The 26,113-nt window shown below is 47.0% G+C and overlaps 1 protein-coding gene across 1 annotated transcript in view; it reads right to left on the minus strand.

Annotated features, from left to right (window-relative positions):
- JAM3 (junctional adhesion molecule 3) overlaps positions 1–26,113 on the minus strand; it is a 349,693-nt gene that overhangs the window by 104,938 nt on the left and 218,642 nt on the right. The window contains exons 5-6 of the mRNA XM_078681937.1: positions 10,546–10,748; positions 10,344–10,443 (exon numbers count right to left, since the gene is read on the minus strand). Coding sequence (XP_078538063.1) covers positions 10,344–10,443; positions 10,546–10,748 — 303 coding nt within the window. The remainder of the gene's footprint in view (positions 1–10,343; positions 10,444–10,545; positions 10,749–26,113) is intronic.

Genomic DNA, 26,113 nt, shown 5'->3' on the forward strand with positions numbered 1-26,113 from the left:
GACAGTCGAGTGTTGAGGCATTCAGGTCCCAGATTATAGAGGGCCTTGTGTGCGTGGGTGAGAAGACGGAACGTAATTCTCTTGTTGACGGGAAGCCAGTGTAGGTCTTTTAGGTGTCCGGAGATGTGATCTTGGCGAGGTAAGTCCAATATGAGTCTCGCTGATGCGTTTTGGATGTGTTGGAGTTTTTTCTGTAATTTTGCTGTGATTCCAGCGTATAGTGTGTTACCATAATCCAGTCGACTCGTGACCAGTGCGTGGGTGACAGTCTTTCTTGTTTCGAGGGGGATCCAGCGGAATATCTTTTTGAGAATGCGAAGTACGTTGAAGCAGGAGGATGAGACTGCGTTGACTTGTCTGGACATCGAGAGAGAGGAGTCTAGGATGAAGCCAAGGTTACGTGCGTGGTCTGTGGGTGTGGGTGCTGTGCCCAGAGTGGAAGGCCACCAAGAGTCGTCCCAGGCAGAGGGGGAAGATCCTAGGATAAGCACCTCCGTTTTGTCTGAGTTGAGTTTTAGGCGGCTAAGTTTCATCCATTCGGCTACTTCTTTCATGCCTTCGTGAAGATTGGTTTTGGCGGTGTTGGGGTCTTTGGTGAGGGAAAGGATTAACTGGGTGTCGTCGGCGTAGGAGACGATGTTGAGGTTGTGTTGGCGCACGATGGATGCGAGTGGGCTCATGTAAATGTTGAAGAGGGTGGGACTAACTGATGATCCTTGTGGTACTCCACAGATGACTTCAGTGGCCTCTGAGTTGAATGGGGGAAGTCGGACTCTTTGAGTTCTCCCGGCGAGGAATGAGATGATCCAGTCCAAGGCTTTTCCTTGTATGCCGATGTTGCTGAGGCGTTGTATAAGGGTGCTGTGGCAGACTGTGTCGAAGGCGACTGAGAGGTCGAGTAGAATGAGGGCCGCTGTTTCTCCGTTATCCAGAAGTGTTCGGATGACATCTGTTGCTGCAATGAGGGCTGTTTCGGTGCTGTGTTTGGCTCGAAATCCGGATTGAAAGGGATCGAGGGAGTTGTTGGATTCGAGGAAGGCGGCGAGCTGGCTGTTGACGGCTTTCTCAATGACTTTGGCGGGGAAAGGGAGGAGGGATATGGGTCGGTAGTTTTTAAGTTCGGAAGGGTCAGCTATGGGTTTCTTCAAGAGAGCGCTGAGTTCGGCGTGTTTCCAGCTTTCTGGGAAGGTGGCCGAGTTGAACGAGCAATTGATGACATCACGGAGATGGGGTGCGATGATGGAGTCGGCTTTGTTGAAGATGTGGTGGGGGCAGGGGTCGGTTGGCGAGCCAGAGTGGATTGAGTTCATTAGGCGGATGGTGTCTTCAGTGGTGATTGGGTTCCAGGCGCTGAGGTTGTTAGTTGGCGGTGTAGGATCTGAGGGGGGTGGGGAGGGTTGATCGCTGGGAGTGTTCTCGAAGCTGTTGTGTATGTCGCCAATTTTGTTGTTGAAGAAGGCGGATAACGCATCGCAGAGGTCTTGGGAAGGAGTGATGTCGTTAGATGCTGCGGTGGGGTTGGTGAATTCTTTGACGATGTTGAAAAGTTCCTTGCTGTTGTGGGCGTTGTTGTCGAGGCGATCCTTGAATGTTGATTTCTTGGCGGATCGAATCAGTTGGTGGTGTTTGCGGGTGGCTGTCTTGAGGGTGGCCATGTTGTCGGTGGTTGGGTTTTTTCTCCATGTTTTCTCCAGGGTGCGGCAAAGCTTCTTGGATTTTTTAAGGTCATCGTTGAACCAGGGAGCCTTTTTGCTGCCTGGTTTGATCTGGTGCTTTTTCAGGGATGCTAATTCGTCAGCACTGTGGGTGATCCATTGTTTGAGATTGATGGCCGCTTGGTTTGGGTCCGATGAGAGGGTGGGAGGGTTTTGGTTGAGTGATGTGAGGAGTTGGTCGGAGGTGATTTTGTTCCAGTTTCTCCGAGGAATAGGTTGTGGGTGGTTGTGGGTCAGGGTGGTATTGTAGCTGAAGTGAACACAGCTATGGTCCGTCCAATGGAGAGCTGTGGTGTGATCAAAGGAAATGTGCTTGCTGGAGGTGAAGATGGGGTCGAGCGTGTGTCCGGCTACATGGGTGGGGGTGTCAACGAGTTGTTTGAGTCCGAGATTGGCTAGGTTGTCCAGAAGGGTGGAGGTGTTGCTGTCGTGTTTGTTTTCAAGGTGGTAGTTGAGGTCTCCTAGTAGAATGTAGTTCTCGGAGGCGAGGGCATGTGGGGTGACTAAGTCAGTGATGTCATCGCTGAATTGAGTGCGGGTTCCTGGAGGCCTGTGGGGGAGGGTGCCTCTAAGTGTGGTCCTTGGGTTGGTGTGGATCTGAAAGTGGAGATGTTCGGCGGTTGCCAGATTATCGTCGGAGCTGGTCGTGATTTTGATGGTGTTCCTATGGATGATGGCGATGCCTCCTCCTGTTTGTTTGGTGTGGTCTTTACGGATAATCTTGTAGGCGTCCGGTATGGCTATAGCGATGTCGGGTGCTGATGATGTGTTCATCCATGTTTCTGTAAGGAAGGCGATGTCCGGTGACGCAGTGTCGAGTAGGTCCCAGAGTTCTGTTGCGTGTCTGTGGACCGAGCGGGTGTTCAGTAGGATGCACTTCAGATGGTTAGAATCAGAGCTGTGTTTGGAGGAAGTGGATTTGGTGAGGGTCCTGAAGCAGTTGAACTTGCAGGAGGGGCAGGCGAATGGGCCGTGGGTATGTCCTGGGGTGGCTTCGCAGCATTGTGGTGTGCGTCCAGGGTTGAGGGCGAGGAGAGTTGCGGCATCATATGTGAATCTAGTGGGCTGGGTATGGCGGGGGGCAGGGGGTCTGGCGCTGGGCGTGGTCCAGGCGCGGACGGGCGTAGACGGGCTTACCTTTGGCACACCTTCGGCGCGACCGCTGCGCGTAGATGCATCAATCATAAGTGGAGAAGTGGAGGGGGCGGAGCGTGGGAGGGTCAGCTGGGAGGCGGTAGCGGGGGGGAGTGACGTGCTGGAGGCAACGACAAAATGGCAGCAATCACAGCAAAGACCAAAACAGGGCGAGATTGGGGGCACGAAGCGAACTGATAATAAGGGCACAGTCAGGCAGTCAAAATAATTACAGTAAGCACAATGACAATTATATTTGCGGAGCGATGCGAGCAGTGGGGGATTAAAGCGCCTTGAAGGTGATCGGGCACAAGTTGCAGAAAGCTCTACTAAAAAACGGCACAGGCGCTAATTAGGCAAAGCAGGCACAAGTTGCAGGAAGCGCTGCTAGATTATATTAAAGCACACAATCGTATGGTAGCAGTGGGGAGTACGATACAGGGAGCCAAGGGAGGAGTGAGGAGCGACCGCTTCAGCAGGAGCTAGGCTGGTCACAGAGGGAGACCGGACGGGACGATCCTGATACCAGTGGGTGGGAGGGTCAGCTGGGAGGCGGTAGCGGGGGGGAGTGACGTGCTGGAGGCAACGACAAAATGGCAGCAATTACAGCAAAGACCAAAACAGGGCGAGATTGGGGGCACGAAGTGAACTGATAATAAGGGCACAGTCAGGCAGTCAAAATAATTACAGTAAGCACAATGACAATTATATTTGCGGAGCGATGCGAGCAGTGGGGGATTAAAGCGCCTTGAAGGTGATCGGGCACAAGTTGCAGAAAGCTCTACTAAAAAACGGCACAGGCGCTAATTAGGCAAAGCAGGCACAAGTTGCAGGAAGCGCTGCTAGATTATTTATTTGCATGTTTATACCGCGCTAGGATCACCTCCCAAAGGAGTATCTCCGCGCCTTTGGCAGCTAAAAAAACAACTAGCGGAGCTTGGCCATAGGTATGGATCAATTTTGAAAAAGGAAAGTTTTCAATTGTTTCCTAAAAGGAAAGTGGTCCTTGCACAGTCTCAAAAACAGTGGGAGGCTGTTCCACAAGGTTGGACCAGCAACAGCGAGAGCTCTTCCCCCTTGTCTTACTTTTTTAAATCTTGGGACCTGTAGCAAGGCCTGCTCACTGGATCTCAAGGAGCGTGTCGGTATATACCGGGAGAATTTATTAGTCAGATATGCTGGGCCCTTCCCCTGTAGACACTTATGCATTATACAGCAGATCTTAAACTTCACCCTCTGTTTGATGGACAGCCAGTGCAGCTTTTTCAGAAGGGGTGCGAGAGGGCTGGTTCAAAACCAGACGGGCAGTGGTATTCTGGACCACCTGGAGCCTGGAGATTACTGCATCATTTGTTGACAGCAGCAATCCATTGCAGTAGTCCAAGCGACTCAATACTAGGGCCTGCACCAGAGTTCTCCTAGTAGAGTCTGGTAGTAGGGGAAATACCTTTCGTAGCATCCCGATGATATGAAAGCAGGAGCCCACCACTTGATTACCATGATGTTATTAGATTATATTAAAGCACACAATCGTATGGTAGCAGTGGGGAGTACGATACCGGGAGCCAAGGGAGGAGTGAGGAGCGACCGCTTCAGCAGGAGCTAGGCTGGTCACAGGAATACACAGGACACGGACTGGAGGTGCAGGTCACCCCGTGTAGATAGGCTAGCTCCGCATGACTAGAGCAGGGTAAGATAAAATTCCTTTTTTTTATATATAACCCTCACACACTCTAGTAGTGGTGTGCTTCATCATTGGGTTCACCCTGACTCCTAACCTCAGGGTGGGCTCAACCATATTTCAGGGAGCACTATAAGATAGAAGGTGACCAGGGGGCTTAACTAAAGATTAAAAGTCCCTCACCTTCTCCTAGGTATCCCTTTATTAGTGGAGAGGGCAGGGAAAGCTAAAATAAGGTAAGGGGTAATGTGGACTTTTATGGTACTATGACCCTATGTTTTTTTGACCGACATGTTTCAGCCCTATTCTAAGGCCTAACAAGGCCCGGGGCTTTCATCAGGGTATCAAATAAATACCTCCCTGGTAAACTGAGTCACAAATGTAATTTGCAGAGTAATTTCACGCACCATTGTATAGGCAGTGTTAATACTTGCCCATAATGTGTCTTTCTGTTGCATCACCCACAATTGATGGGTATCATATCTCAGGAGCAGGGGTGAGGCTCCCTTTAGTCACACATTCGTCAAGGGTTACCCCGGCTATTTGCCTAGACCTGCTCTCGTTCGCTCCCGGCTTTAGTGTGTGAGGGTTATAAATAAACAAGCATTTACAATGCAATGGTCTCGGCATTATTAAAAGGTAGAGCTATTAGTATTGTTTTTTAAGTTTTTTTCTAAATCATAAATAAATAGCATTGTCTTTTTAATTTGCAATAGCTTAATCGTTAAATAAATGGTATTGTCATTTACAATGCTAATAGCTTAATCTTTTGCATATGCATAACCTATTGAATTTACACATACATAGCCACACACACATACACATACAGAGCCACCTAGATAGAGTTGTTCACAGTCACCTACACACACAGAGGCACTTACACAGAGCCACTCTCACACAGACATTGGCACTTACACATAGTCACCTACAAAAAAGCTATTTACACAGAGTTACATACCTACACAGAGGCACACATTCACACACACAGAGTCACACACACAGACAGAGCCACACACATATACAGAGCTACACACACACAGAGCCACACACACACACACACACACACACAGAGGCACACACTAGACTTGACTTGACCACTATTTGCAGTGGCGATCATCTAGTTTTTCCTGCCACCATGTGATATTGCCTCCTCGTCTGGAGACCCTGTGATGGGAGCACATATCACACGGTGGCACCGTGTGAGCTGGCAGGTATGTTAACCCAGTCCAAATTGGCCAATCCCTTCTCGCTGTACATCAGCCCCTGATCACTCACACCTTCCCTCATAGCCTCCTGGCCTATTCTTACTCACCTGTTCGCCTTGTGATTCGGGTCCCTCGTCACGTGCATTGGTTTTCTTTGCTCACCCCCAGTCCCTTCTCCTTGACCCCAGTTATCATGACCTTGTCAGATCTCATTCTCAGCACTTCCAGAGCCCGCTAATCATTTTATTATCTGCCTTCTTCTTAATAGCCCAGAGTTCACTGTACCCTTTCTCAAGGGTGCTATGGGCCCTGGTACAGGAAATGCCCCATCGCCTTTATTTTGGCTGAACTGAAAATACAGTCAAAAATGGAGTTCAATGGATCCGTAGAAAGCCCAACAGGGCCCTGTGCTACTACACCAGCTGCACTGTCGATTACTCCGCTTCAGCTGCATTTTATCTGACTTGTCACTGTCAACAAGCAGCACCATCGCGCTTTTGACCGATCTTCTCTTACTGACACAACATGCCACACAGAAACATAACTTGCTCGCCCCTTTCTCTTCCCCAGCACCCTTAAAGTCTCTTCTCAATGCCCTAGCACCACTGCCCCCAGTATGTTCATCTGCCCGGAGTTCAGATAAGGTCTTATATATGTCGCCCATACCAATTGTGCAGACCTCTCAACCTCCAGTGACGGAGCATACAACTGAGGCATGAGTGTATGCAAGTGTGCAGAGAGGTCCCGGCGGCATCCCATGACCGGTGCAAACAATCACCCGGCTCCGACCGCGATGGAAACCGGGTCACCTCCGAGCATCGACCCGCTGACACAGGGCAGACGGCAGTCAAGAGGATCCACTGCTGCCGATGGCAACGACCCCCATCTCAGCAGTGAAAAGGCTAACTAAACCCTGCACGTATAACATTACAAACACATGTGGCTAAGTCGAATAGGCACGGAAATGTGGACTCGATCCTGATCCAGAGACCCAATGACTCAAACCACCCGGGCCCATGGACAACATGTTCAAGGACACTATGAATAAATAAAATAAATACTGTGGGGAATGAACCAATCGTGACACATCACGCGGCCAGGAGGAATCGGGCACAGCGAGCCGCTCGGGTCTCAGCAGCAAAGTCCCGTCCCGGGGGGAGGTGCCGAAAGTGGAGGGTGGAGAGCTGCATCTCAAAACCCCACTTAGGAGGTATTTGTCCCAGAATTCCTCCAAGTACCTCGACAGACTCAAATACAACACCCGCAAACTTTTCTCCTCCACCACCAACCGGACCGAAGCTGGGGCAGCCCGCCTTACTTGAGGGAGGGTCCCAGAATAGACTGGGCTCTGCTCCCAGCAAAAGCAGACGCCTCAGCCCCCACCACCACCATGAGTATCCCCAACACCGTCCACCAAGGCTGCACACACAGCAAAGACGCACGCAGATGGGCTCGGTAAACAAATCATCATTCACCGTGTGACCCGTCGAAGAAAACCCGACGCGACACCAGACGAGCCCAAAACAGCGTCGGGCAGCACGAGTGGCTTACGTGTCTGCGTATATGCATACATATACATTGTGAGTGTGTCTGGCTGAGGGCCCATTGATTATTCCTGCTAGGGTGGAGGTCAGTCGCGTGCCGATGTCTGCCAGGGAACATCTGTCGGCCCCTGGGGGCACACGCAAGCAGTGTGATGCGCAGGATTACAAATACCTCCGGGTCACGGAGAGAACAAATCCCGATGCCCCCTGCTCCCCGCACACAAAGCCGCCATGACAATGGGCAGGCCGAGCTGCTGTGCCCTCCGCAGCCGCTAACAGATTGCCATTATTGTCCTCACTCCTCGCCCCCACCCCCTCTCTCTGCCACTGCCAGACCGGAGCACTGGGTGTCCCCGTGCTCCTGGGCATGCAGCCCAGCCCTCAGCCTCAAACAGCCGCTGTTCTTCCTGGACTCGGATCGAGTGGCGGCCATGCTGCCGCCTCGCACCAGATGCCTCGCACCAGATAGGAGCGGCCAACTTCTGCAGAAACCGCTCTGAGGATAATTAATTCACTCGCTTCCGGCCTCCCTTATTCTGAATCCTGGGGCTTTTGACTCTTGGAGATACAACTGTCATTAAGTATTAACGTGAAGGGAATTAACGCACGTTACTTCAAAGCACAGTAACCATTACGCCCATCATTACAAACCTCAAGTTCGATCTCGAAACGTCACTGGATTAATTAAATCAAGGAGTCCTGAAATATAACATGATTGGTGGTCCAACCTCCGCCATGGACAGTTACTAATCTTATGAAAACAAAAAACTCCTTCTCCTGAGTTTGGCAAATGATTAGTAATGCTAAATTCCCATGGGGGCATTTACATCAGTGGGGGGGACTAAATTATTGCGTAGGTTACCAAATTTACACCTTAATATGTATCAGACCAAAAATTAGCATGACAATATTGCAAACACAAAAATTAAAAGTTTCGTTCATTTCTTTTAAAATAATGTAAAAATAATAACCACACATTATTACATCCCCCAAAAAATTTTGCGCATTCAACTTTGCTGTTGGCCAGCTATATTAAAAACTCCAATTTTTTATAAAAAATGCTGTTAAGCATAGTTACACAAGTCTACATATACATCATATTAATTAAACATAAGGAACAAACGGTCGACGCGGCGTTTCGGTGCCTCGAATAATCGCGCACCTTCTTCAGGACTTGTTCATTTAAATCATATCCAAGTACATATTTCCTTCAGCTCGGGAAGGTGGAGGACGCCACGCAGTTCATCTACCCTAAACAAAGTTGGCAGCTAATCCATAAAAGTCCAACAGAGTGACCCTTGATTTCACACTAAAGAAAAAGAAGGAGGAAATCAAGTTTAAAGCAGGCTTTTTCACCAATAAAAGACAAAGTGGTGAGAGAAACAGCGACGGGCAGCTCCCAGAGGCGTCCTTCTAACCTTTTAAGACACCAAGAAAAGAGGACCGGATTGAAGTTGGTCCATTTTTTAATCAACCTGGGTGGAGTTCCAGCAAAACCGATACAGAAGAATAAAAAAGAGGAAAGCAAACAAAACTTCCCTAGGAGAACACAAGAGCTGAGGAGAGCCTGCTAATAAAATCGTGAAGATTGTGCCAGGAAGGAAATATGTACCTGGATATGATTTAAATGAACAAGTCCTGAAGAAGGTGCGAGATTATTCGAGGCACCGAAACGCCGCGTCGACAGTTTGTTCCTTATGTTTAATAAATATGATGTATATGTAGACTTGTGTAACTATGCTTAACAGCATTTTGTTATAAAAAATTGGAGTTTTTAATATAGCTGGCCAACAGCAAAGTTGAATGCGCAAAAAATTGTTTTTGATGTAATAATGTGTGGTTATTATTTTTAAATTATTTTAAAATAAATGAACAAAACTTTTAATTTTTGTGTTTGCAATATTTTCATGCTAATTTTTGGTCTGATACATATTAAGGTGTAAATTTGGTAACCTACGCAATAATTTAGCCCCCCCCCCACTGATGTAAATGCCCCCATGGGAATTTAGCATTACTAATCATTTGCCAAACTCAGGAGAAGGAGTTTTTTTCCATAAGATTGTTTACCCAATCCTTTTCCTGTCAAAAGGGTAGCTCCCTCTCTAACATTGATATTTAAGCACAGTTATTTAACTTGGAGGTTGGACCACGCCATGAACACCACCACGTTTCTCCGAGGCAAGGCAGAAATGCCTCGGAGAAAGCATAGTCTTTTTCAGATTCGGGGGCGTGGTTTACTTTCTCTCCTCTTCCCAATAGCTGGAAGGTAAAATTCCAGCCAGTGGGAAGAGGAGAGAAAGTAAATAGAAAGAAGCTTAAAAAAACGCCCCCGAATCCGAAAAAGACGGGGCTTGAACTGAGTGATGCCCCTCTCCTCCAATGGCTGGCCTCCGTTTAGGAAGCCAGCCAATGGAGAAGAGGGGCGGGTTGAAGCCCCTTACTAAAAAACATTAAATCTTCGGAGCTCCGCCCACACTGCTTACAGCAGTGCGATGAGTCCTTGACCTAAAAAGGAATTTTTTTCTTTCCCCGGACTAGTCATGCGGAGCTAGCATATCCACACAGGGTGACCTACCCCTCCAGTTTGTGTCCTGTGTATTATACACCACAATCCCTACAACCCTTGGTGGGATACTATATTGTTGAATTGACTCTAGAAAATTGAACATCTCATTCCAACATTATTCAGGAAAAATTGCATCTCTGATAGACTTCCATTGGACATTTTTACTAAATTCTCAGTTTAAAGATATTCTACAATTTGAACCATGGAAGAATGATTATGTAGAAAGATGCTCCAAGGTCGGCGGAAGCACAAGGGATCTATTCAAGCAATTTTGATTATCAATGAAAGTCCTTTGATGCAGGATCAACATTCATGATATTATGCTGCAGAGAAAGTTGATGCCCCTCCATGCTTTGTGCATTTACAGTTGATCCATAGCAATGCGCCAAAAAACCTAAACAGCTGTTCACACAATTATCAATATTTATCATTCAACACTTAAATCCACAACCATGAACATACAACGTCAATAAATGATGTAATAAAATGCAAACTCACAGACTTCCATAGTCTGCCCCTCACACTTGGCTGATCCTGCTTCATTGGTGGCAATACAGTAATAAACCCCTGTGTCTCCCTTTGCAACGGCTCCAAAAACCTGTGCAAGAAGGAGAGAGTGATCAGAGGGCAGGATAACCAATGAGGAGCCAGCAAATGCACAGATAGCACTTTAGGAGTTGTAGTCGAAGATGATATTTACCAGAGTGCCTGTCTTGGGATCCACTGTGAACGAAGAGTTCACATATTTAGGATTGGTGCGCGAGTCCTCCGGAAGTGGCTCGCCATTCCAGTACCAACGGTACGTGGGATCCGGGAAGCCTTCATTCTCTCGACAGTGAAGAATGGCAGACTTGCCCACGGGAACTGCTTTGGGTACACTGCATTGGGGAATCACTGGTTTCACTGCAGACAGAATGTGAAAGTGTCAGTTATTCCAATGCTTCTACAGCAACAATGCAATTTCGTATGATAAAGCATGTGTAACATATTTTAGTTGGGAAGTTTTATAAAGCGCAAACATGACCCGTCCAGGTATCAGAATGCTGTACACAGAAGGAGACATGTTAAACAAGTGGACATGCATAGAGTAAATACTACAAATATAGTAACAGGTTAGGTATACAAAATGATAACAGGAACAACAAGACACAAACTAAATATAAAGTAACAAAACTGCATAGAGGAATAGGCTTCCAGAGCAGCATAATCAAAGTCAATTCTGCCTGTGTCACAAATAAAGCACTTCAGGCTTCATATAAGGCATATGGAAAGTGCTGTATACATTCCCATAAAATGCAGTAACACATTTCTCCATTAGCAAGGGCTACCTCTTTAGTTCGAACCTGGCAGCGCATGCGCTGCTCCGCAAGGCATGTTGTATTGAGGTAGGGAGTTGAAGATCTGCCCACGCTCCACCCACATTTTTCATTGGCCTGCGTCATCGTCCACTGCAAACTGTGGTTGTTCATTGGTCAAAAGGCTTAGTAGTCCCTCATTAGTACTACCTTGTCTCGTTTTGTAACCTCCCATTGCGACACCCCGTTACGTGTGTTGCTACTTGGTAGGTTTTAATTACAGCCTCTGAGAACTATTTTCTCAAATAGCTTTGTCCTGCCTGCAGGACACGCTCTCGCCTAACGCTTTTAAAACATTTTATAGCACACATTTGCAATGCAAAAGGTCTCGCATTTGCAAGAGTTTAAGCTATTGGCATTGTAAATGGCAATGCTTTTTATTTATCGGTTTTAAAAACAACACCTAATAAAAAGGCATTGTCATTTAGAAGGCCAATCGCTCAAACTCTCATGAATGCGAGACCTACTGTATTGCAAATGCTTGTTTACCATGTGTAATAATAAAACCTGAAACACAAAAAATGTGAAGGGTGGAATGTTTGCAAAAGTATCATCCGCATGGTAACTGCTCTAGTCTGCATTGCACTCCATTGTTTTTTGTCCAGTATTATACTCCATACAGGGACCAGACATTGAAATCAGCCTTTGTCCTGCTCTAAATGGAGCAGTCCAGCCCAACTGCCAGGTAGATTTATCCAAGTTAACATTTTCGATTTTTTAAACAACGCTAATTACTCTCGTCCTTGATTTCATCATCGAGAGTGTAAAGTTGTAACTGGGCTTAACCCGATTTTAAAAGTAGCCTACAACCTTGAACTATCCCAAATTTTTCTTAACAACGTCATGCCTTTTTTCATTGGTATTCCTTTTCCAGTTTTCTCAGACCGTCCAACCAAGCATGCCAGTTTCAGCTATATCAACTACTGTCTTTGTTCTCTTGTCGAGTTTAAGCTAAATGTTTTCACTCTGCCTCGCATATTCTGTCTCAGGCCTCATCCCCCACTCTGCTACATCCTATAAATAGCCCTTATTCAATTGTTGTCCCCAAGAAAATAGTTTGCTATCTGATCTGAACTTAAGTTATATATCACCAAAAATGCACCTTTTCCTGACCTGTCAGAGTTACTCGGCATATCCTCTTAAGTCAGTGATTCTTAACCTTTGGACTTCTGTGCCCCCTCCCCCCAATCTTTTAACATTATATGAATCTGGGGTCCACCCTAGTGAATCTTTATTGGAATACCGGGCTCCCACTGAGTCATTATTAGAATCTGGGGACTTCAGACTAACCAATTACGAGGATTTGAACCACAAAACAATACATAAACGAATGAATATTTGAGTTATTAAATATTTTATTTAATTCACAAATATAAAAAAGTCCAAATGTACATTTTAGTGGGAGGATTGGAGCTTTTCTAAACAGGGTGGGTGCCGGACCCCCCTGTTGGCACACACACAGTTGTCCACACCCCTGGTTGCTGCAACATAGACCCCACTTGCATTGCCTATTACGATCTCTGAGGAAGATCATCTTGGTTAAGTTGTTTATTGATGCCGGTTTAGTTATTTATTTCCTTTCCCACCTCTCTCTACCTACCTATTGCTCAGGACGAGATATGGCCTTCACATCACCTGCCCCGCTATTCAAACTCACCATCACTATTCCTTGGTTGGGATTTCCACTCACACCCTCCCATTCAGTGGTCGATGGTTCACATAATGTCTGAGGCCTCAACAGTCTGCGAAGCGCTTGGCCTTCCTGTCTATGTAACGGGAGTCCAGATGTGACACCTGTCTTATCAAGGGAAGAGCCCTGAGGCACTCTGAGCTAAGTGATATACTCTTAGAGGTGTTACCTCCTTCAAAGACCTGGAAAGTCCTGCCTTCCAAGAAGGACTGCAGCCAGGTGATCACGCCACCCAAGACTCCGACATGTTAAGTCTATTAATAAGGATGTCATAGTTAACCTCTGGATATAGCTGGAACATCAGGGCTTTTCCCTGGGGATTAAACATCTGGATGGCTCTCTGAACGCCAGAAAGAATTAACTCAACTGTCTATGCCTAGAGGATCACGAATGTCTGCTCCATCCGGAGGTGATGGAGGTCTCTTTCAGTAGTGGGGAGAGCCTTGGTTAGATCAATTCACCACCGCCGAGAACACGCAATGTCAGCAGTTCTGCAGGCTGATGTTTCCAAGGCAGTCCCCGCTGAGAGATGCTTTTCATCTCGTATGGAGCTCAAGCCTCCTTTATGCCTTTCCTCCAATAACACTCCTGATCAGAATTCTCAAGAAGATCAGGAACGACCGGGCTCAAGTCATCCGTGTGGCTCCAGACTGGGCTCAGAGAGTTTGGTATCCCAAGCTGTTGAGCATGGCCATTGGCCCTCCAATCAGACTGTCTCTTAGGGATGTCTTCTGTGATGGCAGCAGGCGAGGGTTATCTACCCAAAACTGTCATCACTCCTCCTTCATGCATGGAGATTGGGTGGTGACAGTTGACAGCTTTTGACATTCCGCCGAAGTCTGCAATGTTATCTTGGTAGTCAAGCATCCCTCCACCAAAACGGTATAGGCCTGCCCTTGAGACAAATGTGTGGCTTGGTGCGCAACCAAAAATACTGATACCCTTTGTGCATCTTTGTCTGATATTTTGTTATTTGTGCTCTCGTTAGCCTGGCAAGGATTTGCTTTGGGCACCAGTTAAGGGTGTCTTTCAGCCATACCAGCATTCTTGTGGTTGCTGGACCAGCCCTCCCAGTTTAGGTCACCTGCTATGTGTTGTAGCCCTTTTAGAAAACAATTCATATTTTCTCCAAGACCCATCCTCATGCTCCAGTGGGACTTCTTGACACTTGTTTTGAAGTCCTAGATGTACTCGCCCTTCGAGCCGGCGCACAATTGCCCCCTAAGTTTGCATTAAAATGTTCATAGAGGCCATTACACCAGCTAGGAGAGTAGCAAAGTGCAGCCACTCCCTGTGCACCCTTCTTACACACATTTTTCCCAAGATAAAATGGTCATGAGAACACCAGTCTCTTCCCTACCGAAAGTAAGAACACCTTTTCACAGAGGCCAGACCATCACACTGCCGACCATCTTTGCTCCGCCTAACCCTTCCAAGGAGGAGAGAATCCACCACCAGGACCCCAAAAAAGCATTATTAATCTACATTCTTCGTACCAAAGAGGTCTGGGTGGACGATCAACTCTTCGTTAGGTTTGCTGGGGCAAAGAAAGGAAGGGGCATGCAGAAATGGATCATCTCAAGATCAATTGTTCTCTGTATTAAAATCTGCTATGCACTGGCTAAAAGCTACCTCCGAGGGCTTGCATGCTCATTCTACAAGACCCAAAGCTGTCACCACTGCGTTAGGTTTCAGAGTCCCTGTCCTGTACATCTGTTAGGCTACAACGTTTGCTCCACTGCACACATTTACCAAGCACTACTGCCTGGACAGTTAGGTCCATCGTGACAGGTACTCTGCATGTTCGCTCCTCAAGGACTCCTTGGTCTAAATTTGTTTGCAGACCCACCTCCGGAAAGGTATTGCTTTGGTATCTTTTCTAAGGTAAGAAATCTGCATTCAGAAGTCTCTATCAGATGAGCAAATGACTTACCTTCTGTAAAGCCTTATGTGGTAAATACTATCTAGCTGCAGACTCCTTACCGACATTCCCAGCCTTCGCACTCTGACAACTAATTTCTCCATATAGGGTAAAACTTATGAGGGGTGTAGGAAATTAGGATCTGCTTTCATGGTTACCCCCACTTTTTGCCTGGTGCTATACTGTTTCCGACTGACTGGGATCCTTCTAATCAGGACCCCAGTCTGTGTGCTTTCTCCCCTAAATTTGTTATGGTAAGTACTTGGGTATATCCCAGTTTGGTTACTGGTGTACCCTATAAGCCCCAAGTATATGGTACTGAGGTACCCAGGTCCTTGGTACACCAGGGGTCCACCATGGGCTGAAGCATGCATTATGCCACCCATGGGAGATCACTCAAACTGTTACAACAGGCCTGCCATGGCAGCATGTGTAAGATGATGCTAGCACCACTTACAACAGATACAGGTTTCCCTATATCTAAGGTCACAGCACTTAAAACCAAGCACCCTGCCTTCAGGATTGAAAGGCCTGCTATAAGGGTGACTTATAGGTTTTAAGTGTGAGGGTGCCCATGCATGAACAGGACACCCCTACAACATTCGGAGTTCATTTTCCCGGGTTGTAAGTGCATCAGCCATAAGGATACATAGAGTGGCCATGCGTCATTATGCAATGACCATCTCTAAACTGGCTGTACCAAACCTGGTCATGTTTTGATTTATGCTGGCTCCTCTTATTGTTCGGGACCTGTCCTGACTCCCCTGCTTGTGGTGATTCACTTGGACCTTGCTGGTCCCGACACTGCACCTTCTTCGCTTTACACGTTGTTTCCAGTTGCCAAGGCTTGTTGGTGCTCTCGATGGACACAGACTCCTCAACTCCTGACATCTGATGTGGGACACCTCGTGAACTGCTCCTGGTCTTTCACAGCATTGCCAGGTCCTCACAGCTGCAGCTCCATGGTTATCCTCATCTCTCCTACAACACCAGACATCGGTGGGCATTCGTCTTCCGTGCCTCCTGGTCACTCCTGAGTGGCACAGACTCTGTCCCCTCTGCGTGCAGGTACTTCTCATTTTGAATCCACCTTTGGGTTCCACCGGACACTTTCACCTTCCCCAGCAGCTGCATCTTCCTGAAGTCCTCCACTGAGTTTGACGGTGGTTTCCAACGCCACTTCACACCTATGCACCCGCCTTCACTGGCGTAAGTATCCTGGTTCCTAGGGTATCCACGGGTGGGGTGGCTCTCTAACCTTCTGTCTTTCACAGTGTTTCTTCAGGGTCCACTGGGAAGGATCCTTCTTTAAAATTGCAACCACGACTTACCCATTGACTTGTATTGAGCCTGCGGCAGTGTTCCCACTCTGCACACAACCTCCATGGGGTTCCTGGTTGCTTACCTCGGGTGGTTCCTTGGGTCCCCGGGACTTCTAGTCTTCTCGGTATAGTCTGGACTCGAGTCGTGGTTCGCATCCCACTATTTTAGTATATGGTTTGGTTTCTCCCTGGCAACCACTGTGTATTCGTGCGACTTACCTATTTTTAATGCAAAGTATTGTGTGCACTATGTATATCTCCGGGTAGGAGATATCTGTATGTGTTAGTGAGTGTCTTATAATAAATACATATTTTTATAAATACACTATGTGGTTCCTTTTCACTTAATCTATACAAAAAATATTATGTACTGGTAAAACAAGCTGCTTTACACTCCTTCTGGACTAAGCCTGAAGGCTGCTCTCCACAGCTACCACTTGGAGAGCTTTCTAAGGTTGTCTAAGACCACTAAAATCACCATAAGGGTTGTCTGGATTAGTGCAGGGTGCCCACTTACATAAGTGTGCACCATATACTAAGCCAGCTTCTCACAAGGTCCTTAGTGTTTGCACACTGGTACATCAGTAACCTTTACGGCTCTGCGCTTCTGGCATGCAAAGGTTGCAAAAAGTTACTGATGTCAGCACACATGGGAGGCGCATTTATAGGCACTGCACATGTCATTTCTGTCACGGACGATGCTGATGCAAAGCCGAACTACATCACTTACCAGCACATAGAGGTATTACTCAATACATTTCTGGATCCAGGCTAACGTGTGGGAAATATTCTAAGGTAAGGAATCTGAGGCTACATAGAGTTTAACAGATAAGGTGTTATCGAAGATATGTAATTTGTTCCTTCCCTCCCTACCATAAAGCAGAGGAACCACCAATGGGATTTCTGAACAGGTAAGTGAAAGTAATTGTCCTGCTGGCCCAAGGAAACAATCCAATCCCAGAATCTATGCCGGAGAGGAGGTGGGCCAGCATCTTGAATTTGACCTCCGAAGGAAGGTGTTTAACAACCCAAGACTTAAAATCCGTCTCAGCCCACCATTCTTTTTGTGCACAAAGAAATAACAGAACTAGCATGCACTGCCTCTCTTCTTCTTGGGGATTCTTTCTATTGCTCATTTGTTAAGTAATTACTGAACCTCTTTGGAAAGGATGGAGGCATGCCCTGCCGAGGTGTGAGTGTAAACAGGAAGAACCATAAAGGGGGCGGAGGGAAAGGGAACAGTGTAAACCGTGTAAACCATGACCGACAACCTGCAGGACTCAATGGTCTAAGGTAATTGCATCTCACTTGGGCAGGTAAAAGCGTATTCTGCCCACTCCCCACTTGCCACAGATGGCTCCCAAAAGGGTAATCGGAGCAGATTAGCAGCAGTTAAGCGAAAGAGTAGGAGTGGCCCTGTTTGTGGCACCATCCTTTGTGCCCCGCGAAAGTGACATTCTGCATGGTCAGAGCGGCTTTCTCAAGTGGTAAGCCAGACCCAGTGAGTAACCCCCTGGCGTTTCAATATTGTCGATGGAGCTGGGAGGATGGAGAGAGCAAGTCCAAGGATCGGGACGTGGTGTGGCTATTTTTAAATATCTCCAAAGCTAAATCTGCTTGGTCACCAAACAACTTAGAGCATCAAAAAATACCTATGAGGGATGCCTGCACATCAATAGAGAAAGCTGTGGCACACATCCAAGCAGGATGACAAATGACCACAGTGGTGCCCATAACACTATCTACAGTCTGTGGTGTCCAGCTCAGCCCTCAAAATGTATTTGACCACATCCTGTTTGTTGTGGTGGACTGATTGTGCGAAGGACCGTTAAGGAAGGCGGGCACGATCCCACTCCCAATATCTCAAAGGGCATGAGAGCATCTGGTATCTGCGCAACAGACGTTATTCAGAGATTACAATGCCAAAATGGTGGAGGAGAACACACTCTTGCCAAGCACCTCAATACGGATTGATCCTCCATCAGGTGGGGGCAGAAGGGAAAACATATGGGTTGACTTTGCTGGCTGAAGCCTGTACCACTAGGCTTTCCGGTGTTGGGTGCTGAGTAAAGAACGCTGGGTCAGCTTGGACCATGCTCTGGTCAGAATGTAAGTCAGGTTCCATTTCAATATTTGGATCTAAAGGTCAAAGACCAGGCTGCAAAATGTCAGTAAAAAGATTAGCCTTCGTTTCCACTATTGGCAACAGCAGCTCCAACACCTATGCTGCATACATACAACAAAGGGAAGGAGAGACTTACCTCATTGGTGGGGCCCAAATGAGGAGTGCTGTTCTGTTGCTGATGTGTCAGAAGCATTTTGGAGCCCTAATATATAGCCCATAAGTGTAAGGAAAGGACAATACACTGTGTGACTACTCCTCATCATCCCCATCAGGTGGAACATTCTGTAAATCTTGTACAGGATTGGAGCCTAAGCCAAAGAAGATCTCAAAGCATGGAGAATATTAGCCCTGAAGCACTGTTGAAGAGACCTAAAAACCACTGCATATGCCTAGGAAATTTCATAGACAGTAGCCAAGATATAGTCGAACTTGGCTCCATATCAGATAATGGTGTCTGGGATGGATCCAAAACAGGTGACTTTAATATTGCCTATGCCCATACCTTCGCCCGCAGGTACTTTCAGTATATAAGCAGGAACAGTACAACTATTTTCTATGCAGCAGGCGAAAAAGCTTTTCCTCTATGGTGGTCCCCCTCTATCTGCAGCATTGTGTACTATATGGCATATATATTTGGCTCCACCCAACCAAGCCAGGAGATGTTGCAAGTTAGTTGCCTAACATGGTTGTGCTATTGGTATATTCACACCAAGTATGACTTGGGAAGCTGCATTGGTTTTTTGCACGCAGACCACCATAAACTACCATGCTCCTATGCTAGCAGTGTGCGATTTTCTTTCCCAGGACAGTATAAGTGTCTGACTGAGTTTTACATTCAAAATTATCTTTTGAACATGATAGCCCATTGTTTTAATGTGCTTTATCATTATCATTTTTGTGTACTGGTATACCATGTCCATAAGTTTCAGCTGACTTATTTCCCATGCAAGCCCAGGTGTTTATTTTCTTATCCTCAAATTCATTGCTGTTATTTTCTCTCAGATTTCATTTAGATATTGTTTTGCTGTTGGTTTTCCAGAAACACCTTTATTCCAACATTTGAACATGGGATATTTTCTTTGAGTTTTACAAAGATATTAAAGACAATGTATGTTTATTTTTAACTAATGGACTTGACTATGTGCAACTGTTTATTCGATTAGCATGTTTCTGTCAGTCCCCAGAGTTGGAATATCACTGTGCATTGTTGCTTCATAGTTTTAGAGCTACAAAAGTAAATTAAACAATAGCATTTTAGAACATATTTTTAGTGTGGGTTAGGAATGAGTACATTTCACATATGTAGAACTGCATTAAGGTCTATCCACTTACAGTTCAATATGCATGACACTCATGCCCCATATCAGAGCACTAGTATGAACATGATTTCCCTTCATATAATCTGATCCCTTTCTTACTAAACTATGAAGGGTTTGTGCACACTAAGATGGCCTATATACTTTCCTTTTCACCAAAATGGATAGGGTAAGGATCTGTTACAGCTCTTCCCTAAAATTACTGAAATCCAGTTAAGTTTACTAAGAGAACCCTTTCTCACACTAAAGTTGTTTTGTTGTTGGAGGGGCAATAGCCTGCCTGGCTCCAAGATGGCCGCAGCCTAAGTGAGCTCTGTATTCCGTCCTAACTATCCTTAAGGTATCGGCAAAATTCGGGGGAGAAGTCACCTTATAAACATTGCATTTCGCAGAGCTTATGAAGTGCTATACATAGAAACACTTTTTGTCGCCAGAGGCGCTGGCTGAGGGCAAACAAGTGGAAGTCGCAGATGCAGCTTGGCCTCCGAGGGAAGAAGACTCGATGAGGCCGTGGCACAGAGGTGGGTGGGGTGTGGGGGGTGGGGTGTGAGAAGGAGGCTTACCGCATCAGTGATTCTTATGGCACCTGTCCGGATGGTCACCAGATAACTACGGAGTGACAGAAACCTTTAGCGGGCCAGGGACAGTGCACAGCAGTTGACCGGTTGATCTGACCGTGGTAAGCGGCCTAACATTATACAGCACACAGAGCCCTCCGAGGCCCTGGAAGGTGGCGGTCGTGCATGCCCTTGGAAGGAACCGTTGAGGGAAGTTCGGGGGTGCGAAAGACCTCTACCACTGCACAGATCACAGCAGAACCATGGCCCATCCCAATGAGTGAGCATAGTGCCACGCCCACATCCGACATTTTGGTATGCTATTGCTTTCGCCACACTACAGGCCGGGAGTCTACAAAGCTGTTAACTATATTTTTGCACCGCAACACTGGGAGGATTACGTGAGAGGGCAGGTGTGTGCAGGATGGCTCTGGAGGCAACAAAAAGCTGGCACTGATACTTCGATGCATCGTGGAGTGCACTCTACCCGTTACAGCTGCAGCAATAACGGCAGAGCACTCATTGAAAGAGGCGCGTACTATAAAGTCAACAGTACAGAGTGGGTGGTGTGGCCCAGCCCCTAAATCGCATACAGCCAATACCACCATTGTGAAACATATCGGGCCAGCACATTTTCAGAGGGAAGAGTGGGAGCTACGTTGCGAGTTGCAGTGTCAGCAGTCTCTGCTGTGTACAGGTCCACTGTCACTGGATGAAAAGACCAGCACAAGATACTAGCCCACAATCTGTAACTATTTGCATAGTGCAAAGTACTCTGCACAAGGAACCTCAGGCCTGCGCTAGTTGCGGATCCAGGAAGGCCCAGGGAGCGTGCAGCCATGAGGAAAGTAGATAAAACACAACCTAGGCTTCAATTTGAACAGCGCAAAAAATCAAGAAACAGGGATGAGGGAGCAGAATCAGTTGCTTCGGACCAGGGAGACACAACCGATGAACTAGGGGGAGATATATGCCAAATACTGATTGCCATGCAAAAACCCTCACTACGATCAACAGGAAGATAGATTCCTTGTCCTACCGGATAAATCGTATCCTAACGGATTGACAAGCATGCTGAACACCTAGACATGGCAGAAAGCAGGGTGTCCGAAGTTGAAGATGCTCAAACGGATACTGATAAGAACCAGAAACAAATGAGGAAGCTCCCAACTACACTGCAAGACAAGGCCTACGATCTGGAAGCGAGATCCAGGCGTAACAATATATGCATAATTGGCCTGCCTGAAACTACAGCAACTGGCAACATGGAGTCATTCACGGAGCAGCTACTGGTGAACTTGCTTGGTCGTGACACATTCTCCCCAATGTTCATTGTAGAACGTGCTAATCGCTCCTTAGCTCCCAGGCCACCCCCTGGTGCCCCTCCCCGCCTGTGATAGCGAGTGAGAGAGCTGCGATAAATCAAGTTTGAAGGCACTGTGCTGTCGCTCTTTACAGACTTCACCCCAAGGGTGCAGGAGGCGAGAAGGCAATTTGCACCTATGAAGCACAAACTGCGGGAGCACACCTGGATTACGTAATGCTATACCCGGCCAGGCTAATGGTCAAAATGAATGGCAGGTCCAAGATCTACACTGATCCCAAGTTACTGCAGCGGGCACTCAAAGAATACAACAAGTCGGAAACACAAAAGCGATCTCCAGAATTTGACAAGCAAGACAGAATACCCCGTGGAGAACTGGACAACCAAGATGGACACATAACTAGCTAGTGTAACGAACATTTCAAATACAGTGATCTCGCCAGTTCCTGAAGGCCATTTCTCCTGTCGGGTTTGTCAATTCCTGACTAACCATGTGGAGACGATACTGACCTACAAGGGACCTTCCAGGTTGCCTCACAATGTTATCTTCCGTAGCCCAGAGCCTGCCATCTCTCTTTGTCAGGATATAGGCACTCTCTTGGTCAATTCGTGGAAGGGATGGAAAAGCTTACTATGTATCATCCGATCCCTGCCTAAACATTCCACTCAGGTTTGGGATCTACTGTCCTCAGTTCAGCCTGAGTTGGGATTTCGGACTGAAACCTGGCTTAAGCCCCACTCTGTTCCCTCTCTAGTGTTGGGTATACCAGAAGGGTTTAAAATTGTGAGATTGGACAGACCAATAAAGATGGGGGGTGGAATCGCCATCGTGCATAAAGAAAGAATTAAGGTTACTATACTAGATCAGCGCTGTGACACCACTATGGAAGTCCTAGTTTTTAGGATAGCTATCTCCTCGCAAGCTAGCTGGAAAGGGGGCACTAGTGTATAGACCTCCCGGACCCCTTGCTGAATTTTCTCTAAAACTAATTGAATTATTAGCTCCTCATGTGACTGCATGTAGCAATTTCTTACTGTTGCCACTCCAATACGGATGCACAGATGCTTCTGGCAGGTCTATCCCTCTAGGGCCTATCCAAGATTAATGAAGGCCCGACCCATATAGCCAGCCACACACTAGATATAATCTTTTCAAATTCCCCTAGGATCCAGTGTGAACCTCCCCAACAACTTACCTGGTCCGATCATTAGTCTATTGAATTCTTTATTCAGGGCCCTATGGAACCAAAAAAACCTAAATAGGTCATATTCCACACTCGTAGGCAGTGGCAGATAGTCTCCTTGGAGAGCTTCCAAACTTCCTTTGTAAGGCCTCAAAATATTATATCTGACAACATAGAGGAAGCATTAGGTAAATACAGTTCTGCTGTCCTGGCGGCTATTGACCACATTGCCCCATTAAAATCTCTCCCTAGGCATCCCAAACATCTACAGGCAGCCTGGTTCTCGCCTCAGCTGCGAGTCCAAAAACAACTCTGTAGGAAATATGAGAAGAGTTGGCGGGCTACTCCTGATGAGAAGGACAGAGACCGTTTTTCACCAAGCTGTCCCAGCTATCATAAAAACATAAAAATAGCACGGAAAGCCCATATAGCATCACAGTTAGTCCAGGCTAGTAACGCCCCTAAACTTTTGCACCACATCCTATAGTTCTTTATTAGCCCTAAGGCCTGTGAAAGCACTGAGGTTCCTTCGCAAATGCTGTGTGATGATATTGCTCTTTATTTTTCACAGAAAATAGAGCTTATCTATGAAAACATTATCTCGACAGGAAACCAGCCGCAGATCCTTAGGACATCTGACCAACTAAAACAGACAAATCCTCAATTGTTCGAGCATTTCCCCACACTAACATCAGCGGAGGTTGAATTATTGATCTATAAGATAAAATCAGGGTCCCCTTTGGACCTTATCCCAGGCAAAGTAATTCCTCTATTGACCAATTATCTGTCTCCCTCGATCCAATCTCTCATTAATCTCTCCCTGAGAGAAGGCCATGTACCGTCAGAATGGAAAGCTGCACAGCTCCGGCCGATTCGCAAGAACACTAAAGTCCCCTGGACGGATCTCGCCAACCTTCGCCCTATCTCACTCTTTCCTTTTCTGAGCAAGTTATTGGAGAAACATGTCAACAATCATCTCTCCAATCATGTCGAACGTACGGGCTGCTTAGACCTTTCCCAGTCCGGCTTAAGGCCTAAATACAGCACCGAATCAGCCCTGCTAGTCGTCATGGATAACATCAGGATGACCCTGGATAAGGGCCACTTGATGATTCTGGTGCTTTTGGGCCTATCTGCCGCATTTGACATAGTATCACATCATATATTGCTCAGAAGATTAAAGAAGATCTGACTAAGACACTTGGCCTTAAAGTGGATAACGAGCTTTCTATCAGCCAGCACCCAGTGTGTCAACTTAGGCCTGTATCATTCGGGTCCGACAGAATTGTTAAAAGGAGTTCCGCAGGGCTCATGTTTGAGCCCTACACTGTTTAACATCTATATCGCTCCCTGACCAATCTTCTGAGGATGCATGGGTTCACCCCCATATCCTATGCCGATGATACCCAGCTACTGTTGCCATTCGACAAATTTACCCCTTCTGTGCAGCTGGCCTTCTCTAACGGTATGAGAGCTATTTCTCACTGGATGAAGAGCAATTTCCTCCAATGCAATGTGGGGAAAACAGAGATTATGCTCTTCGGAGAAGCTCCTTCTCTATGGACGCCAGAATGGTGGCCGATCGATCTGGGTCCCCATCCTGCCCCCAGGCTGACAGTTAAGAACCTGGGTATCCGTTTGGAACAAGCCCTTACTTTGCAGAAGCATGCTGCCCAGACAGCCGGTGTAGGATAGTAGGGTCTGCTTCCTATGGTTACCCCCACTTTTTGCTGTGATTCACTGTTTTTTCTACTTTAGTATTGCTTTGGCCTTGCTAATCTAGCCCACAGCCTAGCTGTTCTCTCTCTAAACTGATACCATGTATTTTAGGTACATATCAGATTGTTTACTGGGTCACTCTTGTGAGCCCCTGTATATGGTACCTTAGGCCCAGGGCAAAGGTGCACCCTAGGCCTACCAGGGGCTGCAGCATTTATTGTGCCACCCCTGTTTAGCCTTCCAAACTGACACCACAGGTCTGTTCCTACAGCCTGGGTAAGGTGGTGTAATCACCCCTTACTTAGATATAGTATATCTATATCTACCTTATATATAGACACATAGTAACCTATAAGTCACTCCTATGGCAGGCCTTGACAATCCTGGAGGCAGAGTGCTTGGGTTTGTGTGAGAGGGTGTCCTAGCATGAGCTGATGCCCTCTGCAGCTTTCGGAACCATCTCCTTATAGCTGTTCTATGATATAGCCATACCATAAACTATTCAGTGCATTATAATCCTCGCAGTTAATGCTAACTTTGGTTTGGCTTTATCAAAACATGTTGTGTAAGGTGTCAAACACTTTGGAATACTAACCCCCCCTGCCAATTCTGGCGGCGGGGGTAGCATTCACCCCTTCTAAAGGGAGAAGACATGTAGTTACTGTTAAACCTGGTTAAAGTTAAACAGAGCCCCAGCATCACAAAATGAATTCTTCTGCCACAGACACAAGTCTGCCCTGCTTCTGCTGGACAAAACTCCGGCAGGGGAGGCCTGGACAATAGATTTCCTGTCCAGGGAGGTGCTGGCACCTCCCCAGACAGGATTTAGTGTATTGGGGCAGGGAGGGTTGCATTCAGTGAATGCTTTTCAGACACTGCCTGGGGCACACAAGGTGCTCCATGCATTTCTCAGTTCAAACCGGTTGCTGGGGCACTCAGCCCCAGCTCTGGCGCGAAACTGGACAAAGGGGAAGGGGTGTAACTACCCCCACCCCAGGTTCACCCATAGGAGGGACCTTAGAGTTAGTCCAACTCCTAAACTTACTACAAGTATAGAACCCCAGTCCCTAGGACTTTAGATTACCCTGGACAAAATTCTGCAACGTATATCTTGGACCTTCGACATTCCATATCGACTGGAAGACGGAGGAAATCTCCCTTGTGGACAAGGAGTGACTACCCTGTTCAAACAGGCACCAACTGCATCTTTGCCGGTCTGCATTTTCGAGGCTCCCGCCGGATCCCAAAGATTCTGCGACACAGGACACAGACTTCCAGACATCTCTGACGCTGACCTGCGCTCCCAGCAAAGTGGAGACCTGTAGCAGACACGAGAGACGTGGGACCGGAACTCCTGGACATCCTGCATTTTGCAACCTGCACCTACTTCCCGTGGTATCCCGAAGTTGTGCATTGGGTGCTTGAAGCCCCAGCCCTAAGAGCACCTTTTGCACCGAAGCTCAGAGGCCCACACTCCACGAGTGTCCAGTGGGCCCGCTTTGTGCATTTTAGCTCGACGCGTCTTCGAGGTTCGTAGTCCGTTGGCTAGTGTGCCCTCACGAAGACCAATCTTCATTTTTTTCAGCTTTCTTAGTTGCTCCAGGCTTGCTCCAACTCCTCTCCAAAGGGGAAGTTTGTCAGACCTTGCTGGTCTGCACCGAAGCCCATCTCGACATCTTGCGTGGATTGCTTTTGCCAAGATTTGTTGGGTCCAATGGGATACCGACGCCGCAGTCAACTAGATCCTTCGTGGGA

Source organism: Lissotriton helveticus, chromosome 3_1 (genome assembly GCF_964261635.1).
Source record: "Lissotriton helveticus chromosome 3_1, aLisHel1.1, whole genome shotgun sequence".
In the NCBI taxonomy this organism is placed as follows: Eukaryota; Metazoa; Chordata; class Amphibia; order Caudata; family Salamandridae; genus Lissotriton; species Lissotriton helveticus.